The 23,097-nt window shown below is 63.8% G+C and overlaps 9 protein-coding genes across 9 annotated transcripts in view; 5 read left to right on the forward strand and 4 right to left on the reverse strand.

The window, feature by feature from the left end:
- Positions 1 to 567, reverse strand: part of F751_2099 (40S ribosomal protein S16) — a gene marked incomplete at both ends in the record, with an annotated part of 1,945 nt that extends 1,378 nt beyond the window's left edge. The window contains 3 exons of the mRNA XM_011401148.1: positions 208 to 265; positions 424 to 447; positions 559 to 567. Of these exons, the coding sequence (XP_011399450.1) occupies positions 208 to 265; positions 424 to 447; positions 559 to 567 (91 nt within the window). The remainder of the gene's footprint in view (positions 1 to 207; positions 266 to 423; positions 448 to 558) is intronic.
- Positions 568 to 974: 407 nt separating this feature from the next.
- Positions 975 to 1,551, forward strand: F751_2100 (NADH dehydrogenase [ubiquinone] 1 alpha subcomplex subunit 8; the record flags this gene model as incomplete). The annotated part of the gene is made up of 3 exons (XM_011401149.1): positions 975 to 1,150; positions 1,258 to 1,326; positions 1,485 to 1,551. The coding sequence occupies 3 exons, from the start codon at positions 975 to 977 to the stop codon at positions 1,549 to 1,551; spliced, it is 312 nt and encodes a 103-aa protein (XP_011399451.1).
- Positions 1,552 to 1,699: 148 nt separating this feature from the next.
- On the reverse strand, positions 1,700 to 5,346 carry F751_2101 (Glucose-6-phosphate 1-dehydrogenase 2, chloroplastic; the record flags this gene model as incomplete). The annotated part of the gene is made up of 12 exons (XM_011401150.1): positions 1,700 to 1,825; positions 2,005 to 2,111; positions 2,313 to 2,442; positions 2,708 to 2,912; positions 3,108 to 3,271; positions 3,400 to 3,745; positions 3,939 to 4,096; positions 4,259 to 4,313; positions 4,475 to 4,569; positions 4,723 to 4,857; positions 5,113 to 5,168; positions 5,262 to 5,346. The coding sequence occupies 12 exons, from the start codon at positions 5,344 to 5,346 to the stop codon at positions 1,700 to 1,702; spliced, it is 1,662 nt and encodes a 553-aa protein (XP_011399452.1).
- A 1,780-nt stretch (positions 5,347 to 7,126) lies between these two features.
- F751_2102 (Zinc transporter 3) lies at positions 7,127 to 8,480 on the forward strand (the record flags this gene model as incomplete). The annotated part of the gene is made up of 2 exons (XM_011401151.1): positions 7,127 to 7,879; positions 8,127 to 8,480. The coding sequence occupies 2 exons, from the start codon at positions 7,127 to 7,129 to the stop codon at positions 8,478 to 8,480; spliced, it is 1,107 nt and encodes a 368-aa protein (XP_011399453.1).
- Positions 8,481 to 8,840: 360 nt separating this feature from the next.
- Positions 8,841 to 13,101, reverse strand: F751_2103 (Transcription elongation regulator 1; the record flags this gene model as incomplete). Its single annotated transcript, XM_011401152.1, has 7 exons — positions 8,841 to 9,143; positions 9,307 to 9,651; positions 9,828 to 9,969; positions 10,080 to 10,261; positions 10,454 to 11,304; positions 11,537 to 11,746; positions 13,059 to 13,101. 7 exons carry the CDS (start codon positions 13,099 to 13,101, stop codon positions 8,841 to 8,843), a joined length of 2,076 nt encoding a protein of 691 aa, XP_011399454.1.
- A 68-nt stretch (positions 13,102 to 13,169) lies between these two features.
- Positions 13,170 to 14,391, forward strand: F751_2104 (Nascent polypeptide-associated complex subunit alpha-like protein; the record flags this gene model as incomplete). The annotated part of the gene is made up of 5 exons (XM_011401153.1): positions 13,170 to 13,205; positions 13,350 to 13,413; positions 13,523 to 13,647; positions 13,811 to 13,938; positions 14,166 to 14,391. 5 exons carry the CDS (start codon positions 13,170 to 13,172, stop codon positions 14,389 to 14,391), a joined length of 579 nt encoding a protein of 192 aa, XP_011399455.1.
- A 1,546-nt stretch (positions 14,392 to 15,937) lies between these two features.
- F751_2105 (hypothetical protein) lies at positions 15,938 to 16,215 on the forward strand (the record flags this gene model as incomplete). The annotated part of the gene is made up of 2 exons (XM_011401154.1): positions 15,938 to 16,040; positions 16,145 to 16,215. 2 exons carry the CDS (start codon positions 15,938 to 15,940, stop codon positions 16,213 to 16,215), a joined length of 174 nt encoding a protein of 57 aa, XP_011399456.1.
- Positions 16,216 to 16,492: 277 nt separating this feature from the next.
- On the reverse strand, positions 16,493 to 18,944 carry F751_2106 (Glycosyltransferase-like protein LARGE2; the record flags this gene model as incomplete). Its single annotated transcript, XM_011401155.1, has 7 exons — positions 16,493 to 16,618; positions 16,703 to 16,786; positions 17,069 to 17,608; positions 17,763 to 17,878; positions 18,179 to 18,363; positions 18,604 to 18,773; positions 18,888 to 18,944. 7 exons carry the CDS (start codon positions 18,942 to 18,944, stop codon positions 16,493 to 16,495), a joined length of 1,278 nt encoding a protein of 425 aa, XP_011399457.1.
- A 522-nt stretch (positions 18,945 to 19,466) lies between these two features.
- Positions 19,467 to 23,097, forward strand: part of F751_2107 (Structural maintenance of chromosomes protein 4) — a gene marked incomplete at both ends in the record, with an annotated part of 6,001 nt that continues 2,370 nt past the window's right edge. Inside the window, 9 exons of the mRNA XM_011401156.1 lie at positions 19,467 to 19,574; positions 19,677 to 19,868; positions 20,050 to 20,226; positions 20,391 to 20,521; positions 20,734 to 21,018; positions 21,199 to 22,087; positions 22,208 to 22,333; positions 22,442 to 22,717; positions 22,796 to 23,011. Of these exons, the coding sequence (XP_011399458.1) occupies positions 19,467 to 19,574; positions 19,677 to 19,868; positions 20,050 to 20,226; positions 20,391 to 20,521; positions 20,734 to 21,018; positions 21,199 to 22,087; positions 22,208 to 22,333; positions 22,442 to 22,717; positions 22,796 to 23,011 (2,400 nt within the window). The remainder of the gene's footprint in view (positions 19,575 to 19,676; positions 19,869 to 20,049; positions 20,227 to 20,390; positions 20,522 to 20,733; positions 21,019 to 21,198; positions 22,088 to 22,207; positions 22,334 to 22,441; positions 22,718 to 22,795; positions 23,012 to 23,097) is intronic.

A 23,097-nucleotide genomic window follows, 5' to 3' on the forward strand; every position in this document is an offset into this window, starting at 1 on the left:
TGGGGGGGGGGAGTGGGGAGTGTGTATCAGCAGGGGCTGAGGGGATGTGCCATGCCAAACAGTAGGGAGCCGGAGTACTTTGCAGAGTGAGAGCCCCTGCAGGCGTTGCCCACACGTCATGGAGACAAGGCAATGAACTTCCCAGCTGATCCCACCGGTTACACGTCATTCCAGCAGGCGTTCCCACCCTAGACCAGGCCTGCCCACCATTCAGGCGCAGCTCGCCCTTTCCGCGCTTCACGTGTGCGACGGCCACAGCATTCTTCTGCGCATCGATGAGGAGAATGGATGTGTGAGGAGGAGCGCCACGGATGCGACCCGTGGGGACAGCCCCGTCCACCCCGACCCAATTTCCCCTACGACATTTCCAAGCAACACGAGCGCGAGGCCCTGCCAGGGCCTAAGAGTCCCCACCCCACGCACCTTGCGCCCGAAGGTTTGCACGGACTGCATCCGATGAACATGCGGGGGGAGGGGAGAAAAGCGGGGAAACTGAGGAGACCTGCGGAGCGCCACCCGGGCGACGATGGGCGCCTCCACACCCTGCGGCGCACTCACCTCCGCCATGTTGACGCCTCCAGACGGTGGTTCGGGCGTCAGAGATACCGGAAAGAGGGCTTCCGGCGCCCGACTCGCTCCTCAAGCCATGGCGGGACGGTGACTGCTGGGCCCTCAGACAGCGGGAACCTTGATAGAAAGGACGGAGCGGACATCTTCCTCTCGACAGTCCCAGCTTGTGTACCCTATACCCTGTTGCTCCCAGAACTCGTCGCGACGGCACCCAAGCTATTGCATTGATATTAGCACAAGTCTGTACTCCTGCCCCGCATCAGTGCAGTGTCAGTGAGAGGGCGCTGGGAATCCACAGCACAGGACGACTGTCCCCCGGCCTGCACGTATCAGGAGTAAACCCCGCCCCGAGGGCCCACTGCTTGTGGATCAGCCCCTCGCGCTACCTGGAATAGACTGTCATAATGGCAGATGCAGACGTCCCCCTGCCCACTTCCGCTGTACTGACAGCGGTGTCCAAGCAGGTTGGAATCCGGTGTTCCAAGGTGAACCAGGCCTACATGCAGTGCAAAGCGGAGCACAGCAATCCAGCCGACTGCCTTGGCCCAGGAAACGAAGTGACAGGCTGCCTCGTGGACTTGTGAGTGCTGGCATGGGGTTTGGAGGATTGGCGACCAACTTTGGGATCTGTGCTGGTGGGGTGCCCCAGTTCAATCTTGCATAGGACCTCCCTCTGTCCGATTGCAGGCTCAAGGAGGTCCACGCCCAGACTCCTGCCGAATTTAAGAAGTACTACGAGTGTCTCGACTACAACAGGTGGGGTGAATCGGGGAGCTGGTGCTCTCACCTCCCTGGACAGCCGGCTCTCGTCGTCGCTTCTCCAAGGATTGCCATGCTCGCTTAAAGTTTATGGAAGCGCATACCCCTTTGACCCATCTCTTACCCGGCTCTTCCCATCACACGATGCTGCGCAGCAACAAGCTGCACAAGTGCCGCACGGAGCAGAAGGCCTTTGAGGCGGCCTTCAAGCCAAAGGCATAAGGATGCAGAGCTCATGTAACACACTCGCAGACGCATGTGGATGCAGAGTTGGGCGGACTCCACACGGGACATGCACGGGTGTCTGGGCTCAAGGTCACCCTCAGCAGCCAGTCTCGTCGCCGTGCCGGGAGCACCACCCGGGGCCCGGTCAGAGATCGTCGGAGTTGTGGTCGCCCCACCGAACGCCGTACTTTGCCGCCAGGTAGTGGGCGCCCACGGGGCCGCGGCTGCCATATGGGTACTGCTCCGGCTGCACCCTGCGCTCCTCAATTTCCTGGCGTGCGACGGGTGTGCAGCGGTGATAGACTGGCGACTAGGCACACGATGCGTGGCCGGCTGTGGTGAATGGTAGACAAAGCAGCACGCCCCACCCACCCAGCTTCAGGAGGCATGTCAGCACAGCAGGCATCCCACGCCCTATTCCCCTTTCTTTGTCTCGCTGTCATGCCACACCTGGAGCACGGGGGTGAACTTCTCCCATGCCACCTCCAGCTCGTCATTCCGGATAAAGAGGCGGCGGTCGCCATTGACGCAGTCCAGGATCAGACGCTCATATGCGTCTGTGGCATGATGAGGAGGGGGGGGGAGGGCAGATTGGCCAGGATGAGTGCCCATACCACAATCAGCCATTCACAAACGCCATCCTCAAAGTGTGTCCTGTTTGCACCGAACATTGCCTCCTCATGACTGCCTGGCCAAGTCCCGCTCGCAGCACTTGCTGACTCTGATGCCGGCCCCCCGCTTTCCAACTGCCCGCTGACCTGGCAGATGCGTTTGGTACCGAGAGCCGTAGGTCAGGTCCAGTCGCGTGTTCTCCACGCGCAGACCCAGTCCCGGCACCTTGTTGTTGATCTTGAGGTATATGGATTCGTTGGGTTGGATGCGGATCACCTGGGTCGGGGTGAACAGGAGGAGGGTGAGGTGGGAAGTTACCCTTTGGATCAGCGCATGGGCGACCACGGTCAGCGGCGGATTCGATGGCAGGCAGGCAGTCCATACTGGAACAATGCCTGCGTCGAGCAAAGCTGACCCGAGGAAGAACTGGCCGCAGACCAGGCAGCGCCGGGGAGGCACCCCTAAAACACAGGTACGCACTTGTTGGCACAGCCTCGCTTCCCCACCACCACCACCACCACCACCCCACTCCCCTGCTCACGAGTTCGTTGGTGGCGGATTCGCTACTCATGCCGGCCGAGAAGCCCAGCTTGTCCCGGTAGAGGCTGCCAGGGACGTGGCGGAACTGCACCCGGATCTCGGCCATGCGCCCCTCCAGCGCTTTCCCCGCCTTGAGCAGGAAAGGGACGCCGTCCCATCGCGCGTTGTTCAGGAAGACGGCGCATGCGGCAAACGTCGGCGTCAGGCTGCAGGGCAGGGATGGGGGGGTGTTGGGTGATGAGCAGGCGCCGTTGATGTAGGAGGGAGGCGACACCCATGAACCTCTCAACGCAGTCACTTGCACCTGAGGGACGCAGGGGTGACTCGACACTGTGCATGCCACAGCCGGCAGCATGAGACTCGACACCCAGGGCCCCATTCCCTCTTCATCCAAACCCAACCTGTTGGGCGGTACGGTGGGGTCCTCCAGATACCCCGGCTGGCTCATGCCCTTGACACGCCGGCCGCGGTACTGCCCCAGTACCATGTCCTCCAGCCGCACGGTCTGCATGCTGCGCAGGACCTTGACCTTCTCGTCGCGGATGTCCTCCGCGCCCATGCTGGCCTGCGGTAAGAGTTATGTTTCGGGGGGGGTGCTCGGGAAGTGAGACCATGGAAACCACCCCACCGCCCACATGCTTCGCGACCACCCCTCGCCAAACAGAGTCCCCCACCACACCCCCACACCCGCACCGGCTGCTCCATGGCAAAGAGGGCCAGGATCTGGAGGAGGTGGTTCTGGATGACGTCCCGCACGATGCCGTACTGGTCAAAGTAGCCGCCACGCCCCTCCGTGCCAAAGTTCTCAGAGAAGATGACCTGCACGTTGCGGATGTACTGCCGGCTCCACAGTGGCTCGAACACCAGATTGGCAAAGCGCAGCACGGTCAGGTTCTCGATCAGCTCCTTGCCCAGGTAGTGGTCGATGCGGTAGATCTGCTCCTCTGTCAGATGCTTGTACAGTTCCGTCGCCAGCTGACGCGAGGACTCCAGGTCCCGGCCAAAGGGCTTCTCCACGATCATGCGTGTCCAGCCGCTCCTTTAATCGTCAAGGGGAGGGCGCGTGTGTGGGGGGTGGGGGGTGGGGGGGGAGGCAGTGAGCACATGGGTGGTGAGTGGGGGGGAGCGTTGGTGGGCGCCCTGTCATCACATTGCAGTCCCTGCGCTGACAAGGCATGCTCCAAGGAGGGACTGCCCAGAGAATGGAAATGTGAATGGCCATCGATGCTCACTTGGAGGAGGCTGCGCTGGAGGCCGAGGCGGCCACGGTGGTGAAGATGTTGGGCGGGATGGAGAGGTAGAACACTCGATCCCCCCGCTTGAAGCGCTTCTCCGCCGCGCACATGCGCTTGTCCAGCGCGCCGTAGTCCTCCAGGCTGTCGTATTGACCCTGGCGAGGGACAAGCAGGGGGAGGAGGGGTGCTAGGTGCAGGACGATCTCGCAGGGGCCAAGACCAATGTGAGGGAATGCGGAGTCTGCTCCCGACAGCTGGCAGGAGGTGAGTCCGGATTCAGGTGCATTTACCACCACTTCCCCAACTCCCAGTCTCACCGCCTGGTAGTGGCACCGCGAAAGGAACTCCTCCATCTTGGCACCGCAGTCGCCCCTGCCCCAGTGTGCGTCAGATGTTAAAGATAGGAGTGGGCACCCACAAACATTAGCAGATGGCTGATTTTCACGGTCACCACTCATCCCTGGTAGCCCAATCGTGCCCACTCCTGACGACTCCCACTCGCACCAAGAGGCCCCTTCGTCCTCCCAACTCACGCGTCAGAGAGGCGGCAGGACAGGTTGCCGGCGATCATCTCCCGAAACTTGGCGTCATCCAGCTTGGTCCGGGCATACCCAAAGATCGTGAAGTGCTGCATCAACAAGGCGAGGTCCAAGGCTGGGCAACGTGCTTGGTCGGGCAGGTGCAGGCGAGGCGGCTGGAGGCTGGTGGCTGTTTCATGTCTGGCATGGGCTGATCAGCCCAGCAAACGATTCATCGCGCCCCCACCATCTGCATGCCTCACCTTGGGCAGGTGATTGTCATAATACAGAGCAAACAGGGCGGGGAAGATCTTCTTCTTGGCCAGATCGCCCGAGGCCCCAACCACGCAGATGGACAGTGCAGACTGTGACCAGTCCTCTAAAGGCAGATCATAAGCCTGGCGTTTGTGGGTGCAGAGTGCATGGATCAGGCAGGGGAGTCTTGTTGTCATGCAGTCTCAGCCCCAGCCCGATACAATCTCCCCTCCTCACCTGGAGGGCATCAGAATCCAGTGGTCCTGCACCTGGTGCATCTTGCTCGATCGCTGCAAGTCCATGTCGGGAGCAGGCAATCGATCTCAGACAGGATGATTGTGCGGGCATGACAGCGAGGAGTGGCATGCAGGGTCCTCAAGGCGAGTCAGGAAACCTACCAGGGGGACTACTGGCTGCGTGAATGGCGACTCGTCCCCTGCTACCTTGTGCTCGCCTGCACGGGGTAGGCACAGGAGGGGTTAATGTGATATATGTCTAAAAGATACCAATGAATGCAACTTGTGGTCGCCACCTTGACCCCCCGCACCGGCCGCTCCAGTGTTGCACAGCCGGAACCCCAGCAGCGCCTGTGGCTGCCCTCCGCGAATCGGCCCTCGCCAGTGACACGGCATGAAGCCTCGGTCGGCCCACGTCTACCCTGGCCGATGTAAAGGATGCCATGCTGTGCGCCTCGCTGTGCGGGGGCCAAGGGTTGATGCTCCTGTTTCTGGCAGGACACTGTGCAGGCTGTAATGCAGTGTTCGGTCCCAAGCCTGCACACGAGGGCTAGCTGGTAGGGAACGTATATCTGTATCGAATACCAGTATTTCAGGAATGGGTGTCCCTTTGAGACAGGGAGGCGGGGTGAGGCCGCGGAAACGTGATCGAGAGGGGGGGGAGCGCAACGGGAGAAATTCTGGAATTGGTCTAATGTACAGATCTGGTCAGAGTATACAATGCAGATTACGCGTCGAATAGGACAGCAAGGCTACAACAAGCTTCCAAAGCTTATGCAACTCTAGCTGTCTGATAATTATTAACACGCACCATGGGAGTCTGGAGGGGAGAGAGCAAGATAGTACCTTTTGATGATTGCCTGTGATGACAATTGAGTATTGCTGTTGGTCGATGTTCTCCCATCTATCCTTGATGATTGAACCGTGAAGGGGATCGCAGAAGAGCATTCAATGATGAGGCTGAGCCGGGAGACCTTGGTAATACTGTTCAGCAAGGCGTCCATTCTTTGGATGGACATCCAATGCGACAATGACAACAGCTGATCCCAAGTTGCGCTGCAGATGTGCTGTGGGCACATCTCCACAAAGGTATGAAGGTAGGGGAGGGCTGCGCATGGCCGTGCAACACTGGCACCAACCATCCTCCGGCAGGAGGTGCCCATGCTTGACTCCATACGGGTAGTTCGATAAGTGCTCAAGAGCACACCAGGCTGATATCCTAGGATACGAGCTGTACGACTGCGGATGTTGGATCGGAGTGTGGGTGCGTGCAGCGCCATCAACTTGCGCTGCTGGATACCCGGCATGTGGCCTTTGCCACATGGTTTCCAGATCCACTGAATATGGGTGGAACGAGGGCAGCATGGCGTCAGAACCTATCATGCTGTTTTTAGCCTAATTATGTTTGATCAACATGTTTTTTGCTTGCAATGAAAGCGGCAGAGGGCCTGTGCCATGCCAGATGGAGACTTCTGAAACACTCATAATTATTGGATATCAAGTGGATGATGCCACCACCTGGACGTCATTGCTCATATTTGGTATCAGGCTATCTCCGTGACTACCACTTGCTGGTTAAGCTCAAGTGCCGGGTGCTTGATGCCTGTCGGCCTGCTTCGTTCGTAGGTGCTTCACTGGAAGAAATCGCCACCCTCCCCGATGCACGCGCAAAGAAATCCCCACGCCAGTCCCGGGGAAGCGGGGTATGCGCATCCCAGACCCAGACTGGATGCCGGCAAACATCCACCGCACGGCAGCATAACCTTTTTATACAACCAGTTATAGTATTGGGGACTCTTCTGTTCGAATCAGCTTGCGAGGTGCACTGCCAATCCTGCACGGCGTATCGGTGCCTCAGTAGTCAGTGGGTGGCCGGAGGAGGCCTCGGGCACGCGCGCCTAGACGGTGCATGCACCGACTCGGCTGAGGGCACGGGTTTCCTTTCCTTGAAGAGTCCTGATGTCCCTGCGCGGCGTCGCGGGGATGGCAGGTACGGGCAGGGGCTGGGGAGCAGGGGCAGGGAGTCGGCTCCCGGCTTTTGCCTGCGACTGCGCAGCCTCTGGAGGGAGACCACGGGGTCATGCAGACACCAGAGAACCCCCCTTTTCTTCCAAATTCGAGGACCTGTAACCCCTCACACTGCTCCTCCCCGCTCCTTTCCCCTGCACTGAAAGGCATGGACGCAGCCCCCTTGGCCCCCTCCCCCCCGCACGCCCCCTTCAGCCCCTGGGCCCACGTTGCCGGGGCGGGCCTGCTGTGCCTGGCCAGCCTGGCGGGCGTGGCACTGCCCCCAGCGCTACGCCGTGGCCGCCTGGCGCGCAGCGCGGCCCTGGCCACGGCCGTGCGCCTGGGCACCTGCTTCGGCTTCGGCACCATCCTGGCCACGGCTGTGGTGCACATGCTGCCCTCCGCCGTGCACTGCCTGACGCTGGGCACGGGCCAGGCCCCGCCCGCGCTGGCCTACTGGCTCATCCTCGCCGCCCTGCTGGGCATGCACTTTCTGGACTGGGCGGTGGCCCTGGCCGCCCAGGGGCTGTCCCGCCGGCCTGGCACGCGCGCGACGGCCGCCGCCGCGCTCGCGCTGCACCACCACCACGGCGACAGCGGGCCGGCGGCGGGGGCCGCCGGCGACGACGAGGACGGCGAGGATGCACTCTGCTGCTGCGCGGACCCCGCGTGCGGCAGGGCGTGCGTGGGCGCGGCGGCCGGGCCCGAGGGCGGCGCAGCGGCATCCGCGGCGCCGCTGCTGCGCAGACCCGCAGCGGCGCAGCGGCAACGCCCCGTCTCGGGGAGCGCGGCGGGCGACCTGGTCGGCCTCGTGCTCCTGGAGCTGGGGGTCAGTGTGCACAGCACGCTGGTGGGCGTGGGGCTGGGCGTGGCGCGGGCCGCCGCCTTCCACACCCTCCTCGCCGCCCTTTGCGTGCACCAGGTGTGTGTGGTGGGGGGGGGGCAAGAGGGGGGAGGAGACGGGGGTTGAGGTTGAGGGAAGGAGGTTTGTCAAAGAGAGATGGGTGCTTGCACAGATGGGAGATGTGCAGGGCCAGAGACCGTCACAGGATGCCTTTCGGCCCTGACCTTCAGGCCCATCCCGGGGGCGTACTCTCGGTGCCGGTCCCGGCTTTCGCACCTCCTGCACATCAAACCTCTGGCCCCCCTTCACTTCCCCCTTGCTGAAGTTCTTCGAGGGCATTGCGCTGGGCGGCGCCACGGCGGACGTGGACACGGGTTACTGGCTGGCGGTGGCGTTGGGTGGCGTCTTCTCCCTCTCCACCCCGCTGGGTGTGCTGCTGGGTGTGGGCCTGCGCGAGGCGGCGGCCAGCGGCGGCCGCCGCGGCGCGTCGACGCTGGAGGGGTCGCTGGAGGCCCTGGCCACGGGCATCCTGCTGTACGTGGGCCTGGTGCAGCTGCTGACGCCGCACATGACGCGCACGCGGTGGATGGCGCGGGCAGGCCCCGCCACGCAGGCCGGCGCCTTTCTCTCGCTCTGGGCGGGGGCCGCGGCCATGGCCTTCCTGGGCGCCTGGGTCTAGGCGCGTCGCGCCCGAGCCGTCTTGTCTTCCTTTTGGGCGGGAGCTGGGTCAGCCCTCAAGGATCCCGGCCCTGGATGGGCGCGTGCCGTCCCCCCCACATGCGCCTGCGCCCACACTCTTTTCCAGAGACCCATGCTTCCCTTTCACATAGCCTCCACTCGACCTCTGTGAGGCCATTGGTGCATCGTACTTCTGTGCATCGCTCCGGTTCCCGGTGCAGCAAAACCCTCTGCAATTGGACGCAGTAACTCGAATGCCCCGCCGGGTCCAGAGACAGGAGAGGTGATTGGCGTGCCAGCACCATTCTCGACTAGGCAAGATAGGCCTTGGACCCCTCGGCAGAATCCCCGCCTCTGCGTGTCAATTTCGCGCGACCTTGGCGGCAGGTTCCAGGTACTCGCGTGTGTACGCCTTGTCCAAGGCCGAAGGGGCGTCCGCTTCGCGCTTGGGCGCGCCGCGCTGGCGCCGGCGGTGCCGCCGCGGCGGCTGGTCCGGGTGCCGCCGGCTCCAGTCGGCGTCCTCCACGAAGCGCCGCCACCGCCCCTCACGCTGGGCGCCGGGCAGAGAGGCAAAGCGCGGGTCGTCGCCCAGCAGCACCTCGGCCTCGCGCCAGCTGGTGGCCTCGCGCGGCAGGGACCCCTCGGGGTCCTTGGGGATCAGGGGCTGCGCACGATGCAGGAAGGAAAGGGTGGGAGAGGGGGTGATAGGGTGGGTCCCGAGGCTGGAGAGGCGGCTGTGCCCGGGTCTGTGGAGCTGCGACAATGATGAGGAGCCTCCCCCCCACCCACCCCCCACCCACATCACACACACAGGCTACCAAACCTACCAGCAGGAGCTCAACCAGGAGGTCCACGTAGCCGTCCACGGCGGCGTCCTGCAGCTCGGCGACGTGGCGCCGGAACAGGGCCTCGGCCTCGTCCCGAGAAAGCGCAGCGTCGCGCGCCCGACCCTGCGCGTCGCGCCGCAGCGCAGGCCAGGCCTCGCGCCAGCTGGCGTCTGCGTGGCGCACGCTCTCCACCAGCAGCGTGGAGAAGGCGGTGGCCGCCGCGGCGCGCTGCGCGGTCAGCCGCCGTGCGTCGGCGGCGCGGCGCTCTGCCTCCAGCCGCCTCTCGGCCTCGGCATGCTTGGCCTCCAGGGCCGCACGCTCCGCATGCTGGGCCGCCTCCGCCCCCTGGAGTGGGCGCGATGCAGGTTGCAAACATGGTCACGGCGGTCGAAGGTCACGGAGAGGGCACCATTGCCCAACTGGGCCTGTCAAGATCCCACCATGCAGTGCACCCGCAGCACAGCACAGCAGTACTGTCCCTGCTAGCAGATCAGGCGACACACGTTCTCCCCTGTCCGCACCCTGAGCGCCGACTGGTGCTCGCCAAACAGCGCCTCCTGGCGTTCGGGGGCCACGGACGCGGCCCTGGGGTCTCCCTGCAATTCCGGCTGCAGCTCCGACCACTCCATCGACCCAGTCACCTGCCTCTCCCTGAGCAGATCCCTGCGATGTTGAGTTGACAAGATGTTCAGCACCACAAAAGCTGCCCCTGCCCGTAAGCCAAGACACCCCGAACCTTCATCCCCACCCACAGACACGGCCTTGGGACGCACATGAAGGCCTTTTCGGCGTCAGCGGCAGGAAGCTCCTCGCCGAGTTGCTCGCCTGCATCTGCACCCGCCGGCTTCAGCCCCGGAGGACCCCTCCCACCGCCGCTCTGGGCAGGCTTCTTCGCACTCCCCTGCTTCGCGCAGTAGGCTTCGAAGGCCGCCCTCCGCTCCGTCGGAGGTAGCGCCTGAGGGTCAGGGCATCAAGCGAGTGGAACTGTCGCACGAGTGGCCCTCATCTGCATGCGGTGGAAACTCCTGCACCACACACAAGCATGCTGCCCCAAACAGCCCCTTGTGCGCACGAAACATGCATGGCTCCACCCCGACATCGCATCCTTGCTCGCCTTGTATCTGGGGTCGGCCTGCATCCTGGGCACCTCCTTCTCCCAGCGCGAGAAGGCGTGGATGCCCAGCGCGCGCAGCAGGCCCTCGAACGCCTCCAGCGCGACACGGGCAGTCTCCTTCCCCGCTGCACCAGGCATTTCGAGCCCCTGACGGAGAATTTCTGCACCCGGTGGCGTTGCGCCATCCAGAGGTCGGGACCCGTCGCCTGCGACGAGGGCTGCCTGCGCGGGTTGCCCCGCGGGGCGAACTGGCGGCGCCAATCCAGCAGGCAGGGTGGGTGGCGCCATGCCAGGAGGTACTCTGGTGGGTGCCATGGCAGTGGGCAGTTCTGGAGCATCCATTCCCGTGGGCAATCTGGGCGGAGCCATGCCAGGAGGCGCTCTAGCCGGTGCCATGCCGGCGGGGGCCTGGGGCGGAGCCATGCCGGCAGGTGCCTTGGGCGGAGCCATGCCGGCGGGCAGGTCTGGCTGTGTCAAGCCGCCCGGAGCTTCAGAGGCTGTGGCATTAGCAGCTGCTGCACTTACTATCGGTCCAGCCGGCGTGTGTGAAACCTCTGTGCTCCCGGGAGTCGTGGAGGCTGCTGTGCCAGCGGGAGCGCCCTCCTCCGGGATGGCCTCTGTAAGGCCCTGGTCCGTCTCCACCGGCCCCTCGGGTTCTTCAGCTCCACCAGACCCCAGCCCAGCCTCTTCCGCCGCCTCCGTCGCCCCGCCAATGTCCTCCTCCGTGAAGAATACATCTTCGTCCTCCACATCTTGTCCGGCCGCAGCAGCCTCGGGAGCGGGCAGCGCCAGGAGGGGGCCTGCATCCGCAGCGCCAGCCTGTGGCATGACCGCGCCGGAGGCGTGCGCAAGCGGACCGCGGCCCAGCCGGATTGTCCGAAGGGCTGCATGGGTTGTGAGGTCAGAGGGGTGGGGGAAAAGTGGGATGGGGCAGTGGCTGAGCGGGGCCCAGGGCTGAAACTCAACCAGGGTAGACACTTCAATGGATGTGGGAGGGGCTGCCATAACACCAGACTGCAGGGAGGGGTGCCTCATGGCCATAAGCGGTAGTCACACCAAGACCCAGGCGAGGAACATGGTCGAGGCAGGATCCTCCCCTCAGCCAACTGCACTCACCGCCCTGATACTCGGGTGCGGCCTCGGCCCCCATGGCGACGGCCCTCGCCAGCATGGCAGCCTTTCCGGGGTCAAGGGGGGGTGGCCGATTCCTGGCCGCCGTCACCTCGGGGGGGACCTTCCAGGATGTCTCGCTGGTCGTCGTGTGGTAGTAGTACCGCCGCCCATCGGTGCAGGTCACCTCCTGCCACTCGGTGCCGGGCACGCTTTCTAGGTGGGGCGTAAGTAGTGTTGGAGGGAAGCGTTGTGGTGCTGTGCATGAGGTTCAATCTGGGGGGTTGACTCTGAGAACTGCACTTCCTCTTCCAAGGTATAACGACGGGCAGACATGGCAACCAGCAGGCGTAGATGTCCTCCCTCCGTACCATCCCCCCCGCCCCACCTGCAGAGGCAGGGACGGGCACGGCCGTCGCCGGCGTGGGCACCCCTTCGCTAAATCCTGGGGGTCTGGAATAAGACGACTCCTCCGTCAGCGAGTTGTAGTAATACACGACACCGGCAGGGGAGGTGTGCGCCGTCCATGCAGCTGCAGCTTGGCGCTGCCTCTCCTGGTGGTATTTTTAAGAGACAGGAGGGTCCCTTGCTGGCAGACAAGCTCATGGCAGGAGGTTGGAACAGGTGCAGAGACACGGGACATCCTCGTACAGGGACAGGACGCTGCGCTATTCAAAGTGTGTGCATGCTATCAACTTCTACCGACCGAGCACCACTCCCGTTCCCTGCCAATCCCACCTCCTCAGCCCGACTAGGGCGGTGAGGTGGTGGAGGCCTCACGGGGTTTGGGCCATGGTAGGGATGTGCCTGGGGGCCAGTGCAAAGGGGCATGGTTGGTCATGAAAGGGTGGTCAGTGGCTTGGAGCTGGACTCCCATGAATTCTGAGCACACATCGCCCTGCAAAGGCATCCTTGTGACCCACCCGACTTGGAGGAAATGCAAACCGAGGCTGAAGAAAGGGGGGTGGCCCCATCGGGTGCTGGTTGGCATTGGGGTGGAACGCACCAGGCGGGGTCCCATTAGACCTACATGCAGCAGCAGAAGTTGGTGAGTATTGCGGCAGCACTGAATTCATCCACTCCATCCAGACAACTATCTCCTCGACAGTACCAGACGCCTGAGCATTTGCCCCTCATGACACACTGCAACAGAACAAAGCTCCTCTTGCCTCCCTCACCCTGCTGGAGGCCTGGCGGGACGACCTGAAGGAGGACGAGGCCGGTCCATACCCGAGAATTCGCAACCCTTTCAGGTCTTTTCAAAAACCTTCAAGCACCTTGCCACTGAGAAGGCATCCGCGGAAGAAAGGCATCCTGCCGGTGTCGGTGATCCTTACGACATGAGTGTAGGCAAGGAAACCAGTGCTCAACAAAACTTTTGTATAGAGATATAACCTCCCCAAGATCTCGATGCACCAAGAGTACTGCCGCATGCAGGGTGACCAACATTACCTTCCATTCACCGTTGTGATCGGGCAGGCTTGGTCGGAGGGAGCGCCTTGTATTGTTTTGGCGCCAAAAACTCGACCCAGGGACGTCTCGGCTGGAAGCTTAGCAAGTCTAAGCAGCATGGCACAGCCTCTCTACCCACCGGTCCTCCCTCCTACTTGCCCAAATCCTTCTCACGCGCACTGCAACCATGACTAAGGAGGAAGCTCAGGTCGAGACCGTCGAGGTGAGGTGGCGTGACGGCTGATGGCCGGGTTGGCGGGATCCCCCATCGCATACATCTTGTTGGTGGAGCCTGCGTTTCCGCCCATACAATATCTAGGCATGCGGCGGCTGGTCTAGCGTTCTGAGGTTGGGCTGCCCCCCGCAGGATGTGGCCGACGACGACGACGTCGTGTCCAGTGACTCCGATGCGGAGGAGAATGGAGAGGCCGGTGAGCTCTTGGCAGGGCAGTCTCCTGACCGGATTCTATCTGCTTTGCGGATTTAAGGGTAGCGCCGTGGCTCTGACCTCTCCCCCTCCCCTGCCTTCCCCATGGGCAGGCGATGATGAGTCGGGCCGCAGCAAGCAGAGCCGATCGGAGAAGAAGAGCCGGAAGGCCATGCAGAAGCTGGGCATGAAGCCCGTGCCTGGCATTGCCCGCGTCCAGATCAAGAAGAGCAAGAACGTGAGTCTCCTGGTGTGAGGCGTCCAGAGTGGGGATTGAACCAATCTGCTCCCGGGGTCCTGAACCAGGGTTTCTGTATGGCATGGCCTCCTCTGCGTATTGCACAGAACAATGGAAGTCCATTGCTCACATCATCTCCCCATGCCATTCCCACCTCCCCCAGATCCTGTTTGTGATGACCAAGCCCGATGTGTTCAAGAACCCCACCTCCGACACCTACGTCATCTTTGGCGAGGCCAAGATTGAGGATCTGTCTGCCCAGGCCGCCGCCGGCGCAGCAGAGCAGTTCAGGTGCAGAGAGGCGGGTTGAGTTTTGTATCCTGCTCTCTGGTGGGGCTTGAGCGTGATGCTGCCTCGTCGCTGCCGGTCCCTGCGTGCTGAGTGCAGCATCGTGCATGAGCGCGGATGCATGCTGGCATGCAGGCGCGTGTGGAGGCTCGGTGCCACCCCGCTCTCCACCAGGAAACTCTGTCCATTGGCCTCTTCTCATCCCCCACCGTCGAATGCCATGCCGACAGGATGGCGGAGGCCATGGCGAGCCGGAATGAGGGCGGCGCCGCCAGCGCCAAGCCCGCCGAGCCGGAGGCGGAGGAGGAGGGCGAGGAGGTGGATGAGTCTGGCGTGGAGGCCAAGGACATCGAGCTGGTCATGACCCAGGCGAGCGTGTCTCGTAGCAAGGCGGTGAAGGCGCTCCGGGCGGCAGACAACGACATCGTGACTGCCATCATGGAGTTGACCATGTGATGCACATGCTTGTAGTGGGCTGGGAGCCAGACACCGTGGCTGCGGTCATGGGCTCGAGCAGGAGTGCGGGCCCGGGGCTTGGTGGGGCTGAAGAGTCGGAGGTCGGGAGTCTTTTCCGCAGACCAGCGTGCTGTGCACTCCGGGGGTACAGATTCCCGGTTTCCTGGCCAGCAGCACGCGCAATCCGTTGACCGGGAGAATCCACGCAGGTTTGCAACGAGCTAGATACGTGATCGCGTTCGAAGCAATCAGATCTCCAGGTTGTCGACCGGGGCTCGAGGGTGTTGGAAAGTGCCAGATCTCCATGGAGTGTGGGTGGGACCCTCTATCTGACGTGGGTACAACCCCCTGCACAAGGAGCACGATTGTCGCGATCAGGACGGAAAGGGATGGACCCATCGCAGTACAACCTACAGATATGTCACCGCGCGATGGACTATCCTCTGGATACCTGTACGAGATCGGCGATGCCACTGCAGATCGCCTGGGTGCGACAGCTTCCAGCTGGCATGTGGCGGCGACCGCCACAGCCCTCCACCATGTCAGCCGTGACGCTCACTACCTTCACCCCGCTGCCTCAGCATGGCAAAACTACTCCTTGCCACACCCCCGACAGACCTGCAGTCCAGACTCGGTGCTGTGGAAATCAGCCCCTCTTTTGTACTCCAAACCTCAGCCAATGGAGGCTGGGGCACCAGGGCAGCTCACCTCTCATGCCCTCCCAAGAAAGACACCAGATGCCCAGTGGAATCAAATGTTCGACGATCCTGTCAAGGAGTTCAGGGACGCTGTGACGCAGACCACTCAGTGCGGCAGTGACCTTTCAAGACTGGAGGCAGTGAACCTGAGTCTACAAGACAGGCTGGACAGAGGTGCGTGGCTTGGTGATCATTTGATGAGGGGAGAAGGACTATTTGGAGCTGGCAGTGAACTCCATCATGCCGCACAGCATGCCCCAGTACCCAAATCGCCCCCCCATGACACCCCCACCGAAGCTCGGGCTGCCATGGCCGCAGTCCTGCAGACGCATGCCGGGATGTTGACAAGGCAGGAACACGCTCAGGCGCTGGACACGGCGGTGGCAGAGGCACTGGCGCAGTCCTCACGAGAGGGCAGGGACACGGAGGGAGGTGGCTCAGCGCATTGTTGCAGCAGCGGATCCAGTGTGTCTGGACAGCCACTCGACTCCCTGGGGAGCACCCCCAGATCCCATGCCAGGGAGCATCAGGAGTGCAGCCCAGACGTGTGCGAGGAACTGTGCAAGAAGATCACAGCCCTGGAGGTGGGTGATGAAGCTCATGGAAACTGAGTGAAGAGCTGTCTGGTCAGATAGTACTCAGTTCCAGGGGCCAGAATCCCTGAGCCATCATCCTGCTTCCGCAAACCCCTGCACAGGCGGAGCTCCACCTCACAGAAAAATGCTGGGCCCAGGAAGTTCATCAGTTGCAGCAGTACCTGATACACCTGGAGCAGAGGCGTGAGATCCAGCACGAACGAAAGGTGCACCTGCCAGTTCCCCAAAGCAGGCTTCCTGGACGGAATTTGCATGCTGCAGGAATCGACTGAGAAGCTGGTACGCAGCGACACTCAGTTTCTCCCGCTGGCCTGCCTGGCACATGGATCTTCAGAGGCTGGTGGCGGCAGTACAGGTGGGTAGCGCAAGATGGCGCTGCAGAGTGGGCAATGATTCGGTTTCCCATGATGATACATGCTTGATGAGCCAGACCTGTGCCTCCCAATGGCCCTGGTGCAGGCTCTTCGATGAATCTTCAAGGCTGTCTTCCCAAAGCCTTTTCAAAGCTGGGCATCACATGCGATGCATGAAGAAGCATCTTCCTGTGTATTTCAAGCTTCGCTCCTGAGGAACGACAGCCACGCCACACAGCGTCGTCGAACGGCAGCACATGTCCAGCGCGCGTGTGCACCCCTTGGGCCCGATGCAAGCCCTGTGTTTGTTCATTGTATTCAAATGCAAGCAGGCAAGGGACGGCAGGGTCATCGTGCGTAAAATCGCGTTGCCCCGACCTCACATGGCGCACAGGTGTGCGCTGGGGCTTGGCCGGCCCCCGCCGCAGGGCCGGCCCCAGGCTGCCGCAGCCGTTCACGCGGCGGTCACAGCCGTGGCAGCGCCAGGATCCTCGCCCAGCACGGCGTCCCCGGCCGTCGCCCCTGCACTCGGCTGTGCTTCTGCTGTCGTCACGGCGCCGCTGGCTGCGGCCGCCGCTCCCTGCTGCTCCGTCGTCGTCGCCGCCGCCATCGTCGCTGCCGTCGCCGCCTGGCTGGGAGGCCCGGGCAGGAGCGGGCCTATCACGTGCTCGCCGCAGGAGTACATGGCCGCGGGGACGTAGGTCTGCGCGGCCAGCTGCTCCTTGACCTCACGGTAGATGGTCGCCAGCTGTGCATTGTGTGTGGGGGGGAAGGTATCGAGGGGGGTTCATGAGCTGCGAGGCCAGATTCTCATTCGTGCAAGTGGGCCGGCAGGCACTCATGGGGACGTGGCACAGCCCCTTCCAGGGCCGGCAGCCCGAAGCATGGACACACCGTCCTCCATCGCCATTCAGCCCCCCCTCCCTCACTGAGATTCTGCACCAATGGGACCGGCATGCCCTGACCCACCGCCTTCTCCCCTCTCCCTTATTCACCCCCCCCTCCCCCCCTTTCCACCTCCCAAGCCCACCTGGTCCCAGAGTCCCGTCTTGCGCGTGACCTTCCAGGTGCGGGCGCGCGGGTGGGGGGAGTGCACGGTGAAGGCGTTGGGGTGCACCACGAACAGCGTGCCCTGCTGCGCCAGGTGCAGCAGGTGCACCACCTTGTTCTTGCGGTACCCCACGAAGCGCTCGTCGTACCAGGGCACGAAGCGGCGCGCCACCAGGACGTAGGGCTCGTACCCCTCCTCGTACCGGATGTGGTAGGGCGTGCGCGCAGTGAGCCAGCGCGCGTAGTCGGTCGCGCGGTGCCCTGCGCGGTAGCGGTCCGTGTGGAACGGCTTCAGCCGCCCGTCGCGCGACATGGCGGCCGCCGCCGCCTTGCCCCCGAGCTCCGCGCCGCGCGCCACCTCCACGCCCACGTCCCCAGCGTCCCCGGGCTCGAAGGCGGGGAGCACGATGGCGCGGCGCGCCAGCACCGCGCCGCGCAGGCTCTCGTACTTGCGCGGCTGGGCCATGACCTCCACCAGCTCCGCGCTGGGCCAGAAGTCGACGTCCAGCAGGAGGACCACCTGGAGGTGAGGATGTTGTCAGTGAGTGGGGAGAAGTGGGAAGTGTTGTTTCTTAAAATGGCACTGGGAGGAAGGGGCCGGGAGGCAATGTCATGCGGGTTGGACGAGTCCACAAGCGGCACCCCCCCCTCCTCCACACACCACTCCAACCCACATCAGTCTTGGCATTGGCCAGGGCCCGATTCCGCATGGAGTTGACGGGGTAGAGGCCGGACAGCCAGACGTTCTCCACCTCCTGGGACACGAGCTGCAGGTCCAGCTTGCAGATGCCTGGCGAAGAATGGGAAGAGACGGGGTGTACATTGGGGACTGTGGGATGGGAAGCATGGAAGGGAGGCCCAGCGAGGTGGCCGAGTCGAAGGCGAGAACGATGCGACGATGCCTGCTTTGCTGAGGGCTGGAGGCCTCCCACGCTATGCGTGGGGCCGAATATGAGGCGAGGAGAGGCTGGAGATATCCCGATCCCCGAACCCCCATTCACAACTCAAGTGCTGCTCCTAATGCTCAGCTCAACCAGGCTCACCCTCTCCCTTGCACACCCCAAGCACGCGAGCCAGCGCATTGCCACACCTTTCTGCTCCGCCAGCTCGTGAAACTGCCGGAAGGCAGCCACCACCCGGCTCAGGGCTATGAGGTGTGGGTCTTGGTTGCTGTTCAGCTCCACGCTCACGGCCTTCCCACCCACCAGGGCGATGTACACGGCGGCGGAGATGGTCCCGCTCCAGACGTCGCACTGACCCTCCAGCATGTACAGTCTGTTGTTGGGAGTTGGTTGTAATCTTGGGGTGGGAAACAAGAGGGGGATGGATGACGGCACAAAAGCCTAGTAGCCCAAGCCTGTGCAACCATGGGCAAGGATGTAAACTTGGACCTCCCACTGCACAGAACCCTCTCTTTCAAGTGTCAGGAACACTGGGGAGGCGAGGCAGGGATGCACATGCAAGTGGTGAGCATCACTGTGTCATCTCAAACAGCATCATGAGCCAGCCGCGCACCGCTCGAAGGAGAGCTGTGTAACCAGGGTGACGTCGGTTGGAGCCCGCTCTTTCCCTGAGCTGATGCTGGCCTCCGTTTTCAGGATGGGCAGGTTGGGGATGGCGTGCGGCGTGGGGCACAAGAACTGGTCGTCGGTCGTGAGGTCGCCATGCGCGGCAGCCAGCAGGCCCTGGGGAGAGGGGCGCAGAGACAGGTGTGTGTGCACAGAGCATAGGGTTGGTTGGGGGCTGCAAACAGCAGCAGGTATCAAGGAGCGCGCCATACTGCCACGGGAGCTGCGCACCGCTATGATGAGGGTTCTCAGCAGCTGCAGCCCCGGGATGGAGCGCCCCGGTGCCATTTAAAGCCCGGGGAGCAGCAGGCGGGCCACCGCCGTGCCGGGTGGGTCAGAGGGATGAGGAGTCTGCAGTGCCCTGACACCTGTTTGTCCAAGTATCAAGGAGATACAATATATTCCTCAAGATGACGACCTAAGTGCTAGCCCGAGGTTCAGACGCCTTGCGGGAATCTCCCGGTAGGGCTTTTGCGCAGAGAGTGCAGAGCAGGTGCCGCAAGCGCGTTCCCTCGGGGATGGATCTGGAGCAGGGTACACCTCAGCCTACTCGAATAGTCAAGGTATGAATCTCACAGGCCTGGGAACGCTGTCGGCGGTGCGAGCAATGTCGAGGAAGCCATTGTCGCACCCGGAAACCAATCAGGTTTTGGCGCGAATGGGAAGCATTCAAAGCCGAGCGGGCTGTCTCCTCGCATGAAACTTTCTCGCGCGCTGCGGCCCGCGCTCTCAAAAGCACATCACTAAATTTCTCAAAGAATTCGATGAGCGCGTGAACAGGCAAGTGCCGCAGTCGGCATCGACAGAGTCATGGTGGGGGAGAGCGATGCCAGGCCTCAGCGCCTCATCATCACCGAGATGGTGCTGGAAAACTTCAAGTCGTACGCCGGGGAGCAGCGTGTCGGCCCTTTTCACAAGGTGGGATGCAGCGCCTGGGTTAGCAGAGGTGCTTGGACGACATCGGTACCTATGTGCCCGAAACTCTGCTCATTGCCATGGCACCTCCCTACATCCACGCAGTGCTTCTCCTCCGTGGTGGGTCCCAACGGAAGTGGCAAGTCCAACGTCATTGACGCCATGCTCTTCGTGTTCGGCAAGCGCGCCAAGCAGCTCCGCCTGAACAAGGTGTCGGAACTGATCCACAACTCTGCGGGGCGCCAAGGCATCGAGCATGCCCAGGTCTCCGTCCACTTTCAAGAGATCATCGACACGGTGAGGGGTGCAGCGGCCGGGCTTGTACAGTCGGCGCAGCTTCTTCTCTGTTGCGGAGAATGATGGCCTGGGTGTCTATTACTCTCTGCACTGCTGCCAGCAGGCTGCAGCACCACCGGCTTGCTACCCGCCCCACAGCCTAGAGAGGCCCAGCATCCTCAACCTTCCTCCAAACCACCAGAACGATGATGAATTCGAGGTGGTTCCTGGCACCAATTTCGTGGTGTCCCGAACCGCGCACCGCAGCAACAAGTCCGACTACTTCATCGATGGCCGGCGCAGCAACTTCACGGAGGTGACGGAGTTGCTCAAAGGCAAGGGCATTGATCTGGACAACAACCGCTTCCTCATCCTCCAGGTGAGTGTGGCCAAGGAAGAGGAAGGGGTCCATGGCGGTAGCCTTGGCTCTCCTTGGTGACCGGCACGCTAAGCTCGCTCTGTGAACAGAAAGTGCCAGATCTGGACATCCTGCGATATAACCATGCCCATGATGACACCCAACCCCACCCTGCCCACCTATAGGGCGAGGTGGAGCAGATCAGCATGATGAAGCCCAAGGCCCAGACCGAGCATGAGACGGGGCTGCTGGAATACCTGGAAGACATCATTGGCACCAACCGCTTCATTGAGCCCCTGGCCGACTCCGCCAAGAGGTGATGTGGTCGGTTGGGGGGAGTGGGGAGGAGGATGCAGACAGGGCTTAGGGGGTGTCACGCGTGACCACCGGCCGGGCTCATGCTTCACAATCACCGCCCATGGTAGCCCCGTTCAACCCCCCCCCCCCTTGCTCGCACGCCGCCACGGCATCTGACATCACTGTTACCCTTCCCCACGATACTGATTCCTCCTTTCCACCCCTTCTCAGGCTGGAGACGCTGGGCGAGGCCCGGGCGGGGCTGGTTGCGCGGCTGAAGATCGCGGAGCGGGAGCGCGAGGCGCTGGAGGCGGATAAGCTGGCTGCCGAGGCATGGCTGGACAAGGAACGGGAGGCCTGCGCCGCGCAGCGGCTGCTGAGCCACGTGCTGGCGCACCAGGCGCAAATGAATGTGGACAAGATCCAGGGCAACCAGGCGAGCCTGGAGGGGAAGCTGGCCTACGAGCGCGAGAAGCTGGGGCAGTACAGTGCGGTACTGGAGGAGCACGAGGCCAGGTGTGTGTGTTGGGGGTGGTTGAGAGGGATCGGGGTTGATGAGAGGAACATGGGTGGTGCATTGGAATAAGGCAGGGCTTTTGCCCGGAGCTCTGCCATCCTCCGGGCATATCATTCCCTGTCATTGGCATGTACAATTCATCGACGCCACGCCTGCCCTCCGACCCCAACCCCCTGAAGGTATGACGCTGCGTGCAAGGAGCACGCGGGCATGGCGGCGGCACTGGAGCGCGCCAACGAGGAGTTCAAGGAGTACGAGCGCAAGGACATCGCATACCGCGAGGAGCTCAAGCACCTAAAGGCCAAGCTGGCCAAGACTGCGGAGCGTGAGCGCCGCGACGCCGCGCGGCTGGAGAGCACGGAGGCCGAGGCCGCAGCGGCTGAGGCCGAGGTGCCGGCGCTGCTGGAGGCTGCGGCCAAACTGGGTGCGCAGCTGACGCGGGAGGAGGCCCGGCTGGAGGCGGCGCTGGAGGGCATGGCGGGGGAGGGCGAGACGCTGCGCGCGAAGCTGCGTGCCGCGCGCGCGGAGCTGGCGCCCTGGGAGGCGCGCGGCGTGGCGGCGCGGGCCAAACGCGCCGAGGCGGCCTCGGAGCGCGAGCTGGTGCGTGCCATGCGCGACGGCGCCAGCTCGGCGCTGGAGGCCGCGCGGGACGAACTCGAGGAGGCGCTGGGGCGCGCGGCGCGCGAGCGCGAGGCGGCTGCGGAGTTGGAGGCCGGCGCGGGGGGTCTGCGGGACAGGGTGTCGACCGCGCAGCGCGCCGTAAGGGAGGCGGAGCAGGAAGCTCAGAGGGCGGAGTCCGCCGCGCGAACCTTGCGTGGCTCTGTGGCCCAGCGCCGGGCGGAGCGGACCTCCGCCAGCTCGGCCTCGGCGGTGGCCCAGGCCCTGGCCTCGGCCAAGGCGCGCGGCGCCATCCCGGGGATCTACGGCCGCCTGGGTGACCTGGGCGCAGTGGACACGCGGTATGACGTCGCGGTGTCCTCGGCGGCCCCCGCGCTGGATCACTGGGTGGTGGACTCCACCGCCACCGCGCAGCGCTGCGTGGAGCTGCTGAGGTCGCGCGGACTGGGCGTGGCCACCTTTCTGATCCTGGACCGCCAAGCGGGGCTGGCGGCCGCGGCCGGCGCACCGCCGCCCGCCACGCCCGAGTCGGCGCCGCGCCTGTACGACCTGGTGCGTTGCGGCGACGAGCGCATGCGCCCCGCCTTCTTCTTCGCGCTGCGCGACACGCTGGTGGCGGCCGACCTGGACCAGGCCGCGCGCATCGCCTACGGCCCGGACCCGCGCTGGCGGCGCGTCGTGACGTTGGCCGGCGAGGTGATCAACGAGGCGGGGACCCTGAGCGGCGGCGGCGGGCGGCCCAAGGGGGGCCGCATCGCGCTGGGTACCGCCGCGCCGCGCGCCGGCGCCGCTTCCAGTGGGCAGGATGCGGCTGCGGAGCTGGCGGGCGCCGAGAAGGAGTTGGGAGAGGCGGAGGGGGTGTCGAGTCGTGCGGCGGAGGCTCTGTCGCGCGCAGAGGCGGAGTTGACGGCGGCCCGCGCCGCGCTGGCGTCGTCCGAGTCGGCGCTGCCGCGTGCACGGCTGGACGCGGAGGCCGCCGCGGCTCGTGCGCGCGACCTGCGCGCCGCGTTGCCGGGGCTGGAGCGCGCGGTGGCGGAGCGTTCGGGGGACGAGGCCGCGCTGCGGCGCCTGGATGCGGCCGTGGCCGCCGCGGACAAGGAGCTGGAAGAAATCGCGCGCGCCGGGGCCGGGGCGGCGGCCGAGGCCGCGCGCCTCGAGCGCGAGCTGGAGGGCCTGGGAGGCGAGCCGGTGCGCCGCCTGCGCGGCGCGCTGGCGGCCCTGCAGGCCGAGATCGAGGGGAAGGAGGGCGCGGCGGCCAAGCGTACGGCGGCGGGGGCGGCCGCGCGGAAGCTGGCCGCCAAGCTGCGCCCGGAGCTGGAGCGGGTGCGCGGCGAGGCGGAGGCCCTGCGCGCCAAGCAGGAGGCCACCAAGAACGTGAGCTTGAAGGCTTGGGGGTCTGTTTAGGGGGGGGGGGGTGAAGGAGTGGGGGGAAAGGCATATCCAGAGACCTACTTTGCCCA

This window comes from Auxenochlorella protothecoides, assembly GCF_000733215.1.
Source record: "Auxenochlorella protothecoides strain 0710 unplaced genomic scaffold scaffold2, whole genome shotgun sequence".
Taxonomy (NCBI): Eukaryota; Viridiplantae; Chlorophyta; class Trebouxiophyceae; order Chlorellales; family Chlorellaceae; genus Auxenochlorella; species Auxenochlorella protothecoides.